Source organism: Sinocyclocheilus grahami, unplaced genomic scaffold, assembly GCF_001515645.1.
Source record: "Sinocyclocheilus grahami isolate Dianchi unplaced genomic scaffold, SAMN03320097.WGS_v1.1 scaffold480.1, whole genome shotgun sequence".
NCBI classification, from domain to species: domain Eukaryota; kingdom Metazoa; phylum Chordata; class Actinopteri; order Cypriniformes; family Cyprinidae; genus Sinocyclocheilus; species Sinocyclocheilus grahami.
In genome coordinates this window covers 518,065-537,062 of record NW_015505659.1, presented here as the reverse complement: position 1 = coordinate 537,062, position 18,998 = coordinate 518,065, and the positions used below count along the sequence as shown (strand labels likewise).

At 34.9% G+C, this 18,998-nt stretch overlaps 1 protein-coding gene and 1 long non-coding RNA gene across 3 annotated transcripts in view; one reads left to right on the top strand and one right to left on the bottom strand.

Moving 5' to 3' along the window:
• Positions 1–18,998, top strand: part of LOC107553751 (pro-interleukin-16-like) — a 49,638-nt gene that overhangs the window by 15,975 nt on the left and 14,665 nt on the right. Inside the window, exons 3-14 of the mRNA XM_016236063.1 lie at positions 2,724–2,836; positions 3,966–4,077; positions 6,191–6,301; positions 6,947–7,049; positions 7,362–7,510; positions 11,380–11,490; positions 11,569–11,683; positions 11,834–11,907; positions 12,733–12,952; positions 15,588–15,705; positions 16,736–16,868; positions 17,063–17,162. Of these exons, the coding sequence (XP_016091549.1) occupies positions 2,724–2,836; positions 3,966–4,077; positions 6,191–6,301; positions 6,947–7,049; positions 7,362–7,510; positions 11,380–11,490; positions 11,569–11,683; positions 11,834–11,907; positions 12,733–12,952; positions 15,588–15,705; positions 16,736–16,868; positions 17,063–17,162 (1,459 nt within the window). The remainder of the gene's footprint in view (positions 1–2,723; positions 2,837–3,965; positions 4,078–6,190; positions 6,302–6,946; positions 7,050–7,361; positions 7,511–11,379; positions 11,491–11,568; positions 11,684–11,833; positions 11,908–12,732; positions 12,953–15,587; positions 15,706–16,735; positions 16,869–17,062; positions 17,163–18,998) is intronic.
• Positions 2,384–7,369, bottom strand: LOC107553752 (uncharacterized). 2 transcript variants are annotated; one of them, XR_001604988.1, is made up of 3 exons: positions 7,293–7,369; positions 5,916–5,974; positions 2,384–2,768 (listed from the first exon to the last, which is right to left on the bottom strand). It is a non-coding gene; the product is annotated as an uncharacterized lncRNA (long non-coding RNA). The 2 variants fall into 2 exon arrangements; XR_001604987.1 differs by having other exon boundaries at positions 2,748–2,814.

Genomic DNA, 18,998 nt, shown 5'->3' with positions numbered 1-18,998 from the left:
ACTGCTGAGGCACTATTGAGCCTTCAGCTCGGATCCACTGTTTCTCAACTTTCTCTTGAAAATATCCCATAGATTCCATATGGGGTTCAGGTCAGGCATGTTGGCTGGCCATTCAAGTACAGTGATATCATGGTCAGCAGAGCACTTGGAAGTGGTTTTGGCAGTGTGGGCAGGTGCTAAAGTCCTGCTGGAAAAGGAAATCAGCATCTCCATAAAGCTTGTCAGCAGATGGAAGCATAAAGTGCTCCAAAATCTCCTGGTAGGTGGCTGCATTGACTTTGGACTTGATAAAACACAGTGGACCAACACCAGCAGACGTCACGGCATACCAAATCATCACTGACTTCAGAAACTTCTCACTGGACTTCAAGCAGCTTGGATTCTGTGCCTCTCCAGTCTTTCTCCAGACTCCAGACCTTGATTTAATAATAATAATTAATAATTTATGCATTTAGCAGACGATTTTATCCAAAGCGACTTACAGTGCATTCAGGCTATACAGTTTTTACCAGTATGTGTGTTCCCTGGGAATTGAACCCACTACCTTTTGCACTGACCAATGCTCCTATGCTCTACCACTGAGCCACAGGAACACTATTGCATTTGATTTCCAAATGAAATGCAAAATTCACTTTTATCTGAAAAGAGGACTTTGGATCACTTAGCAACAGTCCAGTTCTTTTTCTTCTTAGCCCAGGTAAGATGCTTCTGACGTTGTTTCTGTTTCAGAAGTGGCTTGGTAGCTCTTTTCCTGAAGACGTCTGAGTGTGGTGACTCTTGATGCACTGACTCCAGCTTCAGTCCACTCCTTGTGAAGCTCTCCCAAGTTTTTGAATCGGCTTTGCTTGACAATATTCTCAAGCTTGCGGTCATCCCTGTTGCTTGTACACCTTTTCCTACCCAATTTCTTCCTTCCAGTCAACTTTGCATTTCATATGCTTTGATACAGCACTCTGTGAACAGCCAGCCCTTTCAGTAATGACCTTCTGTGACTTACCCTCTTTGTGGAGGGTGTAAATGATTGTCTTCTGGACCATTGTCAAGTCAGCAGTCTTCCCCATTATTGTGGTTTGAAAGAACAAGAGATACCCAGAATTTATACTGTAGGGATGGTCATTTAATGAAATTCAAATGCAAATATTCTAATATTTTGAGATACTGGATTTTTGACTTTCATGAACTGTAATCTCTAATCCTCAAAATTAAAACGAAACAAAAAAACTTTTGAAATGTTTTACTTTACATGTAATGAATCTAGAATATATGAAAGTTTAACTTTTTGAAATAAGTTAAAAAATTTAAAATAAAAAATCTAATGTTTTGAGATGTACCTGTGTGTTGAAGACGTCTGAGTGTGGTGACTCTTGATGCACTGACTCCAGCTTCAGTCCACTCCTTGTGAAGCTCTCCCAAGTTTTTGAATCAGCTTTGCTTGACAATATTCTCAAGCTTGCGGTCATCCCTGTTGCTTGTACACCTTTTCCTACCCAATTTCTTCCTTCCAGTCAACTTTGCATTTCATATGCTTTGATACAGCACTCTGTGAACAGCCAGCCCTTTCAGTAATGACCTTCTGTGACTTACCCTCTTTGTGGAGGGTGTAAATGATTGTCTTCTGGACCATTGTCAAGTCAGCAGTCTTCCCCATTATTGTGGTTTGAAAGAACAAGAGATACCCAGAATTTATACTGTAGGGATGGTCATTTAATGAAATTCAAATGCAAATATTCTAATATTTTGAGATACTGGATTTTTGACATTCATGAACTGTAATCTCTAATCCTCAAAATTAAAACAAAACAAAAAAACTTTTGAAATGTTTTACTTTACATGTAATGAATCTAGAATATATGAAAGTTTAACTTTTTGAAATAAGTTAAAAAATTTAAAATAAAAAATCTAATGTTTTGAGATGTACCTGTGTGTGTGTGTGTATATATATATATATATATATATATATATATATATATATATATATATATATATAACATAAATATATACATTTATAAACTAAAACTAAAATGTTTCGTTACTTGAAATAAAATGTTATATATATATACATATACATACTGTCTTTAAATATTACTTTATTTCAGCTATTTGCCAAGTCATCATTTCTCATTTTCATTTAAAGTATATATTTTTTTTTTTTGTCTTTGCCATTAAGGTGAAATAACATCAAGAAGGAGATGTAAAAATCACAGCCAAATGATTTATTTATAAGACTGACAATGAAAGGTCAAATACAAATACAAACCATACTGCATTGTGGGATACAGTGTTTCACAATTGATCATCTGAATATTTCATGCACACAGAACATTCGCATGCTGTGCACAGCACGCATACTGCATGCTGCAGAAATAGTATGAGTAGTATGTTATGGTATTTCAAGCAAAAGTGGGACTGAAGATTTTAACAGTTTTGATCATGATGATTTTTGTTTCCTTAGCCCTTCACATATGAAGTTACCCTGCTAAAATGATCTGCTCTCTCCTGCTCTCTTTAACTCTCATCTAGTTCATTCTGTGAAACATTGCAGCTCTTTATAGCGGGGCCTGTAAAGGTCACTGATGTGGTTCATGGTCTAATAAAACACAGCTATTATGGTCACACTTACCTCAGCTGTCAAACCGTAGATTTCTTTGGTTGTTAACAGCTCTTTTTATATGGAGGAATAGTAGTGCCCTTGTCTGACTGATCTGATGGCTCCTCTGGAACAGGAAAGCAGTTTCTGGAGAATGTGTGTCGCCTCGCGGGAGGAGGGTCTGCAAGCGGGTGATAACAAACTTCAGTCCAGCAACAATGGTGCGTCTGTTGGACAAGACTTACACAGGTAATAATCAGCTCATTTTGACTGCTTTATATGTTGTCCAAACACAGGGTTCAACAATAAGGATCTTTCACTGAAGCAATTTTTACTATTTCACTGAAGCAATTTTTATAGTTGATACACTGTAAAAAAAAAAAAAAAAGATAACGAGAATTCATATTTCAGTTTTTATTTCATCTTTAATTCAACGTGTTACTTGCAGTTTATGTGCAATTATTTATGAGTGAAAATTGTTTCAAAGTAAATCCTTAAAGAAAAATTTACGAATGATAACTTTTATTATTAAATGTTAAATAATGGTTCATGATGTAATCGAAGCTTATGAAGCAATCTCCTCAGTATATAGAGGAACTCTCTAAATTACATAAAAATAATAAATAATACATTTATATTTATTAATAAAATTTTATATTTAAATGTGATTAAAATGTTAATTAAATCAATAATAAAATAATACGAATAAGAATAATACATGAAGTATATTGAGGAACTAAAATAAAATTAACAAAATAAAATTATTTAAATTAAATGAAAGTAATTGAAAGTATTTTTTATTAACTGTAATTAATTAAAACAAATTAAAATGTTTATTAATTTAATAATAATAACAATGCTAATTACACATGAACTGTATGGTGTAACTAAATACAATTCTTTACATTAAATAATAATAATAATAATAATAATAATAATAATAATAATAATAATAATAATAAATGAGGTGTATGATGTAACTAAATAAAATCATATACATGAAAAAAATATTATAATAATACTATTATAAATACAATTTATTTAATTAAAAATAATAAAATGTTAATAAACTCTTATAATAATACTATTAAAAATGATAATAATAATAATGCATATTATTATTATTTGTAGTAGTAAAATATTAATAATAATAAAAAAAACTATATGTATCACTTATATAATTTATATAAGTGCTCACACTGACCCTTGTCCATCTGTCTATCCTTACTGTTGAACCCTCTAACAAATGTCCTATTCACATGTTCCCATGAAAAATGCATGTGTGTAAACATACACCACACATACACACAGCTCTCAGCATATTACAGCGTAAACATAAGTGCCATAATGCACATATTCTGTTGTTTTCTGTCTCTAGGGACACTTACATCTACTTTGGAGACAGACTTGCCCCATTTAACGGACAGATTATAAATGATCAAACAAAACCGGAGGCTGATCCAGAGAAAAGGCCCGTGCTGAAGACTGAAGTAAGACTTTATCAGCTGTTTGTCCATTACAAACATCAAAACATTCATCTGATCTGATCTGAGGCCAGTTCTGTGGGTTGGGATAGATCAACGTCTTTTTTAAGCATTCTGAAAATGTCAGACGACCGACCGAGATCCCAAATAACTCCTACACTCCCACAAACTCAGCTATGCTTCTGAGAGTAGGTGGACATTGCCCTGCAAAAATTAGGAGGTTATTTCTCTGAAACAAACCATCTATTGTTCTTGTTTAATTTGAAAAATCCAACAAAATGAGCGTGCTGTTTAGTTGAGAATGGTTTCAATTAGCCATATTACAGAAATACTTAAACTAATAAGTGAAGTTCAAAAATATCAGGAAACTGTCTGCTTTGGAAAAATTTAGGAAATCTGAAACATTTTTAATCATTGCAGGATTATTTTCAGTAAAATGAACCATTTTGCTTTGTAGTTCTGAGATATAGGTTATATTTATTCAAATAAGATAAACATTACAAAAAGAAGATACAATGAATGCGAACAATTTTCATGAGGTTTACATTAATTGAAGAAAATGTGAATGCAAACATCAAAAAATATGTTTTCAAATACATTTAAAATATACATAAAATAGCCAAAAAAACATTTGTTAAAATATGTTTAAAATTATATGTAAATATATTTTCTAACAATACATATTTTTGCCATTTTTTAAAAATATGTTAAATATATAAAAAAAAATAAACATATTTTTTAAAAGGATAGATTTTGCCCTCTATACAGTATTTCAGCAAAAAAAAAAAAATACATCTCACATTTGAAGAAAAACTTCAACTTCAACTGTCTATAACTCGTGTATATATATCTGCATTTAGCCTAAATGTAGGCTACTTTAAGATTGGAAATGTATTTTCTTGCCCTTGAAATACATTTTGAAGTCTATTTTGGTATATGAAGGTTAAAGGGGTCATATGATGCGATTTCAAGTTGTCCTTTCTCTTTGGAGTGTTACAAGCTGATTGTGTATAGATAAGATCCCTGAAGTTGCAAAGACTAAAGTCTCAAAACCAAAGAGATATTCTTTATCAAAATTAAGACTCTGCCACGCCCCCCTAAAACGGCTCGTTCTAACACGCGGAGTCAGCTGTCTTAACTGTGGCTTGTGTACTGCAAACATATTCATCACTGTGTCTGTCACGAGACTCTGTTCCCCTTTCGGGCTCTGTCTTTACATTTATTTTGAAAGATGAAGCTTGTGATTATGGTAAGGGGCGTTACATTTCCGACGAGTGCTTGCGGTGTTCGGCCAATCACAATGCACTGGGTCAACTGGCCAATCAGAGCAGACTGCGCTTGTCGGAAGGAGGGACTTTGTAGAAAACGAAGCATTTGAGAGAGGCGGGGCATAGAGGACTTACAATAATGTACAGTATTTGAAAAATAATGTGGTTTTTGAACATTAAAGCATGTCAACATATTCTGTTACACCAAATACACAAAATAATGATCTTTTAAAAAGCATCATATGACCCCTTTAAAACTAAATTTATTTTTTTTTAATATAAAAATATATTTTATTGAGCTTCACTGTTTACAACATATATTTAAAATATATGGTTACTAGGTGGGTATTTCCTGGCGTAAGTCAAAAGAGCCCAGCGTTAATTTACTAGATATGGTTTGGATCCTTTTTCAATGTAAACAAAATTGTATGTCTGATCACTTAGAAAAATAAAAATACACTTCTCTTCCAAAAGCAACATGATTTGAGATATAATCTGTTGCATAAATGGTGTGAGACAAGTTACAACCAAAGTTTAATACTCATGGGTTATGGGTTTAGTAATAGTGAAGCTTACCTTTGCAAACCGCACATAACCAGCTAAGCATACTTGGTTCGACCTCTCTTTGAGCAGATCTATAACACACAAGTCAAATGTGATTAAACAGACCTTAACCAACACAGAATCCATTCAAGACACTGAGCAGATCCCAGATGCAGCAGAAACTAATTTAATTCAGGATGGAAAAAGAGACACAGAATAGTACAGAATGGTACAGGTTTTTTTTGGTACGACCCATTCAGATTTTGAGGAGAATCGTAGCATGTTTATCTGTTGTTTGTGTACTGCAGGGTTTCTCTCCATGTGAAAGCAGAGCTCTGTTCGCTAATGCCAATGAATCAGACCAGCTTGGCTACACTTATGGAGAAAAGGAGGCAATGGGAAACAACAATAACTTGAAGGTGGGGAGCATACCCTGTTTTTCCCTTCAGCTGGAAAATCCTCAGTTTCAAAGTGGTCTTTGTGATCTTTAGCTTAATTAGGGTCATATGTTGTGTTTCGAAAGAGGGGTGGGTGGTATGACTGAAATGGATATATGGATGCCAGTTTCTGCCTTATTTATATCTTATTTTTTTATTTTTTTTATTATTATTATTATTATTATCATTTTTTAAATGGTTTTGAAGTCTCTTATGCTCTCCAAAGCTGCAATTCTTTGAACAAAGGTACAGTAAAAACAGTTATTATGTAATATTATTACAATTTAAAAAAATCTCCTTTCTATTTGGATACAATTTAAAATGTTATTTATCCCTGTGCTTTCAAAGCTGAATTTTCAGCATCATTACTCCAGTTTTCAGTGTCACATGATCCTTCAGAAATCATTCTAATATGCTGATTTGCTGCTCAAGAAATCTGTTTTTTGCTCCATAACATTTTGCCACCATGTCCACTGATATACACACTGAAATAAAGAATACAGTACAATCTCTTTCAGTCGACACATATCTACAGTATTTGTCATACCACCTAGCCCAATTTCTAAATGATTTCTAGAATACTATTTCTTCTAGCATCCTAATACCATGTCATGTGTATGTTTGCAGATGCCAATTATTAAGGTGTCAGACGATGACAGCAAGAACTGCGACAACGAGGATCAGAGCTGCCAAGAGACGTCATGCAAGAGATCTCGCTTCAACTCCACCAGTGAGACAAACCTGCATGAACACTAGAGTCAGAGCACTATCCCAATCCATCTCTCAGTATTTGTTTACAGTATAACTCAACTGTGCTAATCCCAGTTCAAGCGCTGACCACACACATGCAACACTGCACTGAAGAAAAGCGGCCTTTTTTATTACACAACTTCATAAACTCTTGAGAATATCCAACAGGAGATGTGAACATGTTTTTGTGCTCCTGAACATAAACATATGATGTTGTACTCACATGCTGTTAACATCGTCCAACATCGAGAGCACGTCTTATGTAACTCCACATGTCTCCACATGGTTTTAGGCGTTCACCCATACTGGATTGGAGACTTGGATACCATCATTATGAAAACGCCAGAGCTGTTCCCGTGTCCCGCCCACGCCACCACAGGCTTTTACGGCAACAGGAAGTCTCTCTCTCAGCAGCTGGAATTCCCTCACAGCATTCCACAGGTGAGGGAGGGACAGCTGGTCACAGAATCTGGACTGTTTGGGTCACATTAAAGGGATAGTTCACCCAAAAATGAAAATTCGGTCATTATTGTTTACTCACCCTCAAGTTGTTCCAAACCTGTATGAGTTTCTTTCTTCTGTTGAGCACAAAAGAAGATATTCTAACCTCTTAACTGTAAAAAAGATATAGAAGTTTAAATTTACTGTAAAGAAAATGTATTGTTTTATATAAAATAAATATTTTACAAAATTAATCCTAAATTAATATAAAATTAAAGCCATGTGTCTAAATAAGTTGTGTTCCAAATTTGTTTATTTATTCACTTTTTAATGCCATACCAGCATCAAGGCTATTTTCATGGCGATCTCTGAATAAATTATACAAGGCATACAATTAACAATTGCTTTACACGAATAGCCTACTAGACACTTTTCAATCTGGGTTTAGGTCTGGACATAGGACGGAGACTGCTTTAGTTAGGGTCTCGAATGACCTTCTCGTTATAGCTGATTCTGGGGCTTGTGGAATTTTGGTTCTGTTAGATCTTAGTGCTGCATTCGATACGATATGTCATAGCATATTACTGGACAGACTACATAGATGGATTGGTCTATCTGGAACTGTGTTGAACTGGTTTAAATCTTATCTTTCAGAACATTCTCAGTTTGTTTGCCTGGGTACTAGACTGATATCTCAGACTGCGCCTTTGTGTCAGGGTGTCCCTCAGGGGTCAGTTTTGGGACCTGTTCAATTTAGTATTTACATGCTGCCTCTTGGGCAGATTATTCAGAAGTATGGCCTGGGCTATCATTGTTACACGGACGATACCCAGATTTATATTAGCACTCAGCCTGATTCCACTTCTTCCTTTTTAACTCTCTCTGCCTGTTTGCTGGAAATTAAGGCATGGATGAAACACAACTGGTTGTTTTTCCTTGTTTCAGCCTCATTTTAAATTAAAAACCATGGGGGGAGGGCTTTTTCCTATAACGCGCCTAAATTATGGAATGCATTACCTGTGTTTATTAGGAATGCTGCTTACTTGGATTGTTTTAAGAAACTTCTTAAGACGTACCTTTTTACTGAAGCTTTTAATTCATGACTATTACTATGATTTTATTTTTGATATTAGTGCTTTGAGTATTAAGAAAGGTGCATTACAAATAAAATGTATTATTAGTATTATTATAACAAAAGGTTATAAAAGACATTTCAGATGTACACAAGACAAAAATACATCCAGGTGATACATTTTTAAATAAATCAGTTAGACATACCTCTGAATAAAACAGTTGTCTATTTACATTAAAAACAGTACAATCCAATAAAATATGCTTCACAGTCATTTTAGTTTGGCAAGTCAGGCATGATGGTGGTTCTTCACCTTTTAATAAATATCCATGTGTAAATCTTGTACGACCTAAAAGACACCTTGTAAAACCAACTTTCTCATACCTAGATTTAAAATAAGTTAAAAAAAAATAAATAAATAAATTCTTAGAGTAGGATTTGTTTCATATAGCTTATTTTCATTGTTTATCTGATTCCATCTGCCACAAAGTCATTAATATAAGAGTGTATCACAGGTTTGACATCACAAAAAGGAGTTCCAAATTTGAAGTTGATATAAAACAAATTGAGGTTCCTATGCAATTTTGTTTAGACTTTATACCACAAATAGCCACCGGGTGCCATAAACTCCAATGAATTTTTTTTAAATGCATTTTTCTGTCACAAATGTATACATTTCTCTCTCAATATTATTTATATCACAAAATACCCATACATATGGAATCGTGAGACAGACCTTTCCAACGATATGTACAGTATATTGTCAATATTATAAAAAGTTTTGATTCTAAAAGACGTAATACATTTTGTAATACGACACCCCCACTAAGGGGGAGGAGCCCGCTAAAAGATTTTAAAGTACCATTTCCACGAAAAAATTTCACGAAAAATTTCAGAACTCCTGTTATGATGTATATGTTTTGAGGTGCACTATTAAATCACATAAATTAATCTATTACTGTTCCTACATCATGTTAAACAACAAACAGTGGTAAAATATCTATTTAAGGGTCTTAGACCTTTCCAACAATATATAGTTTGTCATGATTAGATTAGGATTTAATCATAAGATATTGAAGTAAACTTAGGCATCCCGGTGGCGGGATGGTGACAGTTAAGGGGTTGAAGAATGTTGCTAACTAAACAGTTGATGGTAGCCATTGACTTCCATAGTATTTTTTCCATACTATGGAAGTCAATGGCTACTGTTAACTGTTTTTCAGAATGCATTTTGTGCTGCATTGGCCAGTGGAATGGGGAAAAAACGCAAGTTCTCGAGATGCGTTTTTTAAAACTTGAACTTATTTTAATTTGAGCACTGCATTTTTAGATCACCTTGTCATGCCAAAGACGCTGCGAAAGATGCAAGCAAAACACGTCTGTCTAGTGCGTTCACATAGAAAACAATGCAAAAGTAGTGCAATGGAATGGAAAAATGCATTTTGCGTGAACAGCCTTGCGTGAAGTCTTGTAAGATTTAAGTGAGAGAAATGTAAAATCAAATATTGTCATGACTGTAAGTGAATCGCAAACTGAATTTGTTTTGTATCCTAGCTAGGATTTTCCTTGTTATTTTAAAATAAAAGTCTGGTACAAATAAACATACTTAATGTTTATAATATAAAGCTCTCTTCCATGTCTGCTCACACCATTTATTGAAACTAAGCTGCAAAAATTGGCCATTCTGAAATTGTCATGGTCTATCACTATAACGTGTAGCCCACTGTTATTTTAGTATTATTAATAGGCCTATAGCTACTATTATTCTAATATACTAATATTTTAAATTAGCTTTTACTTATATAATTTTAGTTTTCATTGTAATTTTGAATTTAAGGTTTAGTAATTTTTTTAGTAAAGTGTTTTTGTCATTTTTATTAGCCTTTTTTTGTTTTAGTTATTGTAATTTTAGTACTTCAACACAAATGCATTTTATTTCCAAAGTTATGTGCGAAATTAAATTTTTTTTGTTTGTTTACATATTCACATTTTATTTTATTTCATTATTTCAGCTATATATATATATATATATATATATATATAGCTGTAAATATAAGTATATAAGTATAAAATTAAAATAACTGCATTTTATGATTACATTTAGTTTTTCAAATTTTAAATGATTAAATGATTAATTTTTACAGATCACAGATATACCATAGGTTGCAAAATCTAATTTTATTGCACAGTATAGAACAAATAATGCAAGTCAATTAATTGTTCAAACAAGCTTTAAAAATGTGCTTATCACTATTTGTCTAGCATAATTCCCCATCTTGTAGGCCGATGGTGAGTGTGAAGTTATGGAGGATGCAATCTGACTTTACTGCGAAAAGAATGACAATGAGTTTTATTATATCAAAGTGCCTGATTATGCTTGTGGATGGTTAGTGAATAAGTCATGGGTGTTTACACTGAAATAAATCAATGGTGCAGCTGTTTAGTTTCTAAGTTCAGAACGTGTTTTGCCTGAACAGTTCTGAATGAGAGAATGGCAGTGACTGGCTGTTGCACTTTATTTGATAAGGCCATCATTATACTGGTAATCAAATAAATGGCTGTTGCAGTAAGTGCTCAAAGCATCTCTCCTTCTCTAGAAGTGCTCTCTACAAAGTGCTTTCCCTCTCCACATCAGCGGAGTGGCTGTTTTTAATGAATGTCATGGGAATGGCACATGTAACTTCTCTGGGTAGCAGAATTTCATGAAATGAAAACATCTCATATTGTCCTTTTTGACCCTGAACGTAGGCCTTTGACCTGCTTACCACATTATTTGTGCTCTTTTTGGTCTCTGCAGGCTGTGGTTAGACCGTCTCGCTCTCTAAGTTCAGCACACTTGGTCCCGTCCTGCAGCACTGTGCAGGCCTTCATCATCTCCAACATTGTCCTCATGAAGGGCCATGGAAAGGTATCCAAATGTGTATCTGCAACAAATAATACAACGCACTGAATTCTCAACATATAAACCGCTGTCCTGGTATTCCAGGGCCTGGGATTCAGTATAGTAGGAGGAAGAGACAGCATGTACGGCCCAATGGGGATTTACGTGAAGACCATCTTTCCTGGAGGCGCAGCGGCCGCTGATGGAAGACTACAGGAAGGTAGGCTCATTAGTTAAATATCACACTGTAATTGGTAATGCATCCAGATCTATCCAGACACTTACTTCAAAATGAAGCTTTCCCATCAACACTCACAGCTGCATTACCCAGAAATGGATAGAAAACTATATTAGTGTTTCTGGTTTACAGGAGACGAGATACTGGAACTGAATGGCGAATCTCTGCATGGCCTGACCCATGAAGATGCCTTACACAAGTTTAAAGTGAGTAACCTCACCTGGATGGCTTCATGTTTCAAAGTTGACCTGCAATTAATGAACTGGCACACGTAATGAAGAAACACATAATGCATATTGGTAGACTGATTGGGTTGTTTAAGGGCTCATTGCTAACAGTAACTAAATTAAAACGTCACAGTAATGTGGTTAACTGGAAGTGGAAAATATATGTCACCTTATATTTATTTAAAAAAATTAAAATACAATATGTATATATTTTTTTCATGTAATATGTATATTTTATTTCAGCATTATATCAATTAATAATTTTAAAAAACATTTGATTATTTTTCAATAACAACACTGGTATGTTCAAAATTATATATCACGGCTTAAGTAATTTTGACCACAGTAGTGTATATACCACACAATATACTTATTTTTGCTGTAAATATAAATTTAAACATATAGAATTAAAATAATTACATTTAAGGATACAATTTTTATAAAATTATAGATTTTTATACAATTAAATATTGAAATTAAAATGTAGATTGCATCACAGATATAGTTAGTTACAAACAAGCTCAAGAATATTGTGCTGATCACAATTTGCCCAGCAAAATTTTTCAAATGTATATAATTATTTTAATCAGTATCTCTCTTTCTCTCTCTCTCTCTCTCTCGCTCTATATACATATTAAATAAACATTTATTTAATACAATATTTACTCAGAAAACAAAATGACAGAAAATAAAATGTCTAAAAAATGACCCAATATCAGCTGATTAATCCATCTAGACATTATGTCGATCTATCATTAATCTATCAGGTTTTACCAGCTATAAACTGTGATTGTCTTTCTGAAGCAAGTGAAGAAGGGTTTGTTAACGCTGGTGGTGAGGACCAGTCTGCGGATGGGCGCTGTGCCAGGCAGTCATGGCCAGGTGTCTCAGTTATGCCGATCCAGATCTCTGAGCTCCAGCACCAGTATCAGTCGAGTCAGTGCTGATCTGGGAGATTATAACTGCCTCAATAACCCTGCAAAAGCTCAGGACAGAGTCATGATGGAGATCACGCTGCAGAAGGGTGAGTATCCAAATCTCATCGATCACAGTTTCGTCACATACACACTTCAAAGGCAGTAAAAGATTTTGATTTGTTCTACCAGGCAATTAATAAGATTAAAATGTAATGCAATTTCATTTTTTCTCTCATGCAAAGCTATATACTGTATAAATAATGCAAAAGTTGTATGGACTAAATTTATGATATTGTAATGATGATTGATCATGCTTTTTGAAGCTTATAATTGCACAGTAAAAATGACTAGAATTGCTTGTTTTGTGTTTCACAGTAGAAAGAAAATCACACATGTTTGAATGACATGAGGGAGGGTAAATAACAGACATTTTATTTATGGATGGATTATCCCTGCATTTCTGACTGGTTTAAAAAACTGCATTGCAATTGTTGGTTAACTGTGTTAATGCAGAAGGCTCAGAAACATACGCACAACACACCCTATCAAAACTGAACACCGTCTTGGGTGTGATAAACACTGTGATGAGCTCCAGCCAGCTGTTGCTGAAGTTTCACACAAACATGTTCATTCTGAGCCTTGCACATAAACATCTTCAGAGCCAAACTGTGTCTTATTTGTGTAACTGCACAACAGCATAAATTCATAAAAATACTCGCCTGACAGTAAGGACGTTGTCTCATCTATACTTTAATTTTGTCTTAAAGCCATAGTTCACCAATGAAAGTTCTGTCATCATATTTTTTGATTTTCTCTCCTACAATGGGAAAAAAGGGAGATATGTGGGATGTTTTGAAAGAAAAAAAAAAGTAAACTGCACTGTCAAACTTCAAAAGGACAAAAAACATAATAAAAGCAGTATAAAAATAGTCCCTTGTGTGTTAAATTTTGAAGCTGTGCAATAGCTTTGTGCCTTTATTTCAAGAACAGACATGTAGTAAATATGCAGTTTTCGAATGCCATCTCTAAACTTCAAGATTGTAAACATGTAGAACATTGGGGTGGAACAATGTTTTAGGACGTAAAATATAAATAAAGACCAGAACCCACGGGGAATGGTCTTTATTTCAAGGTCTTTATTTTTATCTCAATAATTAAATAAATCAAGGATTTAAATGGATTTAGGGGAATAAAGAAAAAGAAAGAAGAACATTAAAAGGACAATAATAAGATTTTTTTTTTTGTAAAGTAGGCTTATTATTACTGTTTGAACTGTTTGCTAATATTTTTTATCTTAGCCTATATTCACCCATTCATTCTTATTTGTATGCCTAATGTGTTGAAAAAGCAAAACAGAAAAATGCTTCTTCCCTCGTCACAACACAACACAACACAGCACAGCACAGCACAGCACAGCACAGCACAACACAACCAAACACAACACAACACAACACACAACACAACACAACACAACACAAAACAATAAAACAAAGCAACAAAACAGTCGTTTGCATCACTGGATATTATTGTTAGTCATTTGACATTTTTATTATAAAATAATTGTCAGATATTACATGTTTAGCTTCTTACCTCGCACTCGCGCCGCTCGGTTTCTGTGAAAAGTAAAGCCCCGTCTTCTTTGATTTGATTGGCCATCTCAGTCATTTTGACATTGACGAATGGCAGGTGAGCCTAAACATGTGACTTGTACATTTTTTGTCAAATATTAAGTATTGAAGGGGACAGTTTGGCCATTTCTAATTACTTTACAGCCCTGCTAAAATCGTATGTTATTGTAACAGATTACGACTACAAACATCTGAAAAGAAAGTGAACATGTGAGATATAGGACATGCGATGGCGCCGCAGATGGCAGCCTCAGTGTTTGGCTCTCCAGTGTTTGTACTGTTTTTGTTCGTTTTTCCTGTTTTTTGTTTCTCAAACACGATCAGTTTTACCAGGGATGAGCTGCTGAACATTCGGCAGAACACACCACACAATCTTCTACCGGATTTCGTTTATTCGGATGTTTTGCTGAACGTTGTAGTCGACGGAGCTGCTGTGCTGATCAAACGTTTCAGGACGCGCAGACGGGGGAAGCGAACCGGCGCACTCGTGAAGCTCAGGAAGCGCGGATTCAGAACGCCGTTGCCAAGCATCCATATGGCGAATCTCCGCTCTCTACCCAACAAAACGAACAAACTTCTTCTGCTCTCCTGGACAAATAAGGATTTTTCACACTCTGCTACTCTGTGTTTCATGGAAACCTGGCTGAATGATGCCATTCCAGACAGCTCGTTGAGTCTCCCGGGCTTTCAGCTGTTTAGAGCAGATCTGTTTAGGGCGGTGGGACATGTTTTCTTTCCCCAGGCAATCTACCTCATGAACAGTTAATGTTCTCCCATTGTGCAATTAAAGTACAGTATGTGCAATAACCTTAGAATTATTTATCACCCTAAACCCTAGTACATCCCTACAACTTATTTTATTCTATTCCTATTCCATCTGTACCACACCTGTACATACAAATTATTGTTTTTTTGTGGTTTATATTTATGCATGTGTATTTTATTCACATCTCATTTTTATTATCTGTGTGTTGTTGTTGTCTCCGTGTACTGGAAGCTTGTGACACTATAACAAATTCCTTGTATGTGCAAACATACTTGGCAATAAAGCTCTTTCTGATTCTGATTCTTTCTGATTCTGATTTCTAAATGTGTGCTTTCTGCATTGGCTCAGAGTTTGGTGTAGGTTTAGGTATTGGCCTGTGCTGTGTACCTTCTGCTGGCGGCTGTCCAGGAATCTACATTCACACGCTGTCACCAGGATCAGTGGCCCACATGGATGGACGATTAAGGTCTGACACATCTTTAAAAGTGTTGCCAATAAGAGACATAGATATGAGTACAAAGTGTTGCCTTTTGTACATTTTTTCATAATTAGTTAGCCAGTCTAAATTTAAATGGTCATAGTCAGTATATGATTCGTGGAAATAATAATAATAATAATAATAAAAAACCACCTACCTGAAGTTAACAAAAATATTAGGCCTATACTTAAATATTATTAAGGGTCTCGTATGTAATTTACACATGCACCCTTTCAAACAAACTTCTCCATAAAGTTTGTATAATTTTAATAATCTCAATTTACATTAGAAATAAATAAAGCAAATTTATAAATAAAACAAAGATTATTGGAGTATGTTTTACAAGAAAATACTATTTCATTTTTCTACCGTTTAATCTGTGTTACTTGCAGTTTCTGCACCATTTTTTTTTCAGTATACTGCTAAATTAAGGAAAATCCATGCATTTAATTTATACCCGTAAAACAAGATACAAATGTTTTCTTGAACCAATTTAATAGATTTAAGTTCCTGTTAGATAAGCATGTGAGCATGCCTACAACAATTATGCCAATGCAAAGCTTGCTGGGAACTACAGATCCACTGCCCACAACAAAAACGATTAATGTAGACTCAACGCAAAATGATTGTTAACTTAAATTTTACAATATAAATGGATTGGATGTTAAGTTGTGGCAACTTGTTCAAGAAATATGTTATTAGCTCATTTTAACTAAGTAATGTGGTCTGGTTTTATTAAAGCAAAAACAATTTAAATTGATGTTTTGATGCTACTTCAAGGTAGACGTATTAAGCTGAAAATGTAGCTTTTTCCAAAGTTGAAGTTGGGTACTGTTCATTTTTGGTAACCATAATATATAAACTGCACATCATGTTATAAATGGCAACATTCTTTTATGTTCCTAAGTGTGGTTCCTAGAAGGTTTTTACAACTAACCAAACTGCAGCGCTGTGAAATAATAATAATAATGTGTGTGGTTGCTGGGATGTTAGTAAGTCGTATGTGAATGTTTGTCAGATGTGGCGATGAGATCATGGAGATCAATGACACGGTGGTTTGCAACATGACGCTGAACGATGTGTACACGGTTCTGAGTCAGTGCAGCCCGGGACCGGTTCAGATCATCATCAGTCGACACCCCGACCCAAAAGTAGGTCTGCTTTCCTTTCAGACGTACAAGAGAGCATCAAGGGCCAGATTTACGAAGCCACACATTAACACAAACTGTGCTAAAACAATTTACACTTCATTATGGCTGTGATCAGTCAAACCTACACTTTTGTCTTCATAGCTAGATCTAAGTTGTCAGAGAGTGCTAAAATCTAAACTTGCATGTGTTTGAAGGTTTCTGAGCAGCAGCTGAACGAGGCCATCGCTCAGGCGGTGGAGCACAGCAGACTGAGGAGAGACAGGAGTCAGTGGAGTATGGACGGATGTAACAGCAGTGAGTCATTTCCAAGGCCTTTTTCACGCATCCTGCATCTGCAGTTTTTAAGTAATGTTAAGTAATTGCAACTGTAACTGCAGCTCTATAGAGCAAGTAAAGTGATTTTGAGGTTGCCACACTGCATATTTCTTTTATTAATGGCCTTAAAATTGCAACAGGAAGTGGATCAGCATGATCACGAAATCTGAATAAACGGATAGTTCACCCCAAAATGAAAATGTGATGTTTATCTTCTTACCCCCAGGGCATCCGAGATGTAGGTGACTTTGCTTCTTCAGTAGAACAAAAAACAAAGATTTTTAACACAAACTGTTGCAGTCTGTCAGTCTTATAATGGACGTGAATGGGAATCACGGCTTTGAGAGTCAAAAAAACACACACAAACAAAACCAAATTAAACCCTGTGGCGTGTGACGATACATTGATGTGTAAAGACACAAAACGATCGGTCTGTGCAAGAAACTGAACAATATTTATATTGTTTTTTACCTCTGATTTTCACCGCAATGTCCAAACTGTCTGAACTGTCCTGCGCACGTCCCGAGCGCGTTCTCAACAGCCGGCGCCTGACTTCTTCTTCTTGCTTGCTTTACGGTGGATTGCAGACTTATAAGTGCATTACCGCCACCTATCTCTCAAATGGACCATTGACCATTCTGTGCAAGAAACTGAACAGTATTTATATCGTTTTTTACCTCTGATTTTCACTGCAATGTCCAAACTGTCCGAACTGAACTGCAATCCACCGTAAAGCAGGAAGAAGAAGAAATCAGGCGCCGGCTGTTAAGAACGCGCTCAGGACGCGCGCAGGACAGTTTGGAAATTGCGGTGAAAATCAGAGGTAAAAAAACGATATAAATACTGTTCAGTTTCTTGCACAGACCAATCGTTTCGTGTCTTTACACATCAATGTATCGTCACACACCGCAGGGTTTAATTTGGTTTTGTTTGTGTATGTTTTTTTGACTCTCAAAGCCGTGATTCCCATTCACTTCCATTATAAGACTGACAGACTGCAACGGTTTGAGTTAAAAACCTTTGTTTGTGTTCTACTGAAAAAACAAAGTCACTCACATCTTGGATGCCCTGGGGGTAAGCAGATAAACATCAAATTTTCATTTTGGGGTGAACTATCCCTTTTATATTATGAGGAGCACAATTGCATCCAAATGGTAATGCAACGTAGAGGTGGTTGTGTTTGGATTCAGGCAGATTTACTGGGGAAAAAATGCTGTTTGTGTGCTGGTTATGTACATGTGTAAAACAGGCCAAGTTGAACACTTTTTTAGTTATAATGTTATTCTTTACTTACAAGCGGGAACCCGAGGCCCATGACTCTTTGCACACTGGGTCCGAAATTCTCGTCCAAAATTTTCGCACGTTATAAAATAAATACAACCTCACATTGTGTCAATCACGTTTACACACTGCCTCCGAAACTTTCGTCTGTAGTAAAAAAAAAAAAAAAAAAAAAAAAATTCAGACCAGGTTCAATTTTCTGCATTTTTGTATCCTTAGGAAGCATTTTGATAGGAGAGGATGACGAATACGAAAAATGCATACAAACATTTTGGAATAAGTGTGCAAGGATCTTAAAAAGGAAAAAATATTATGCCCACCTGAGACATTGTTCAAATCATGTCCAACATGATTTACAGTGTTCCTACAGGCATGGAAAACTTGGAAATGGATGGATTGTTTTTAATTTTCAGATTTCCAGACCTAAAATCATTTTTTTTATAATGAATAATATACATTGTATTATATAATAAAATTATTACATATTTTATATATATATATATATATATATATATATATATATATATATATATA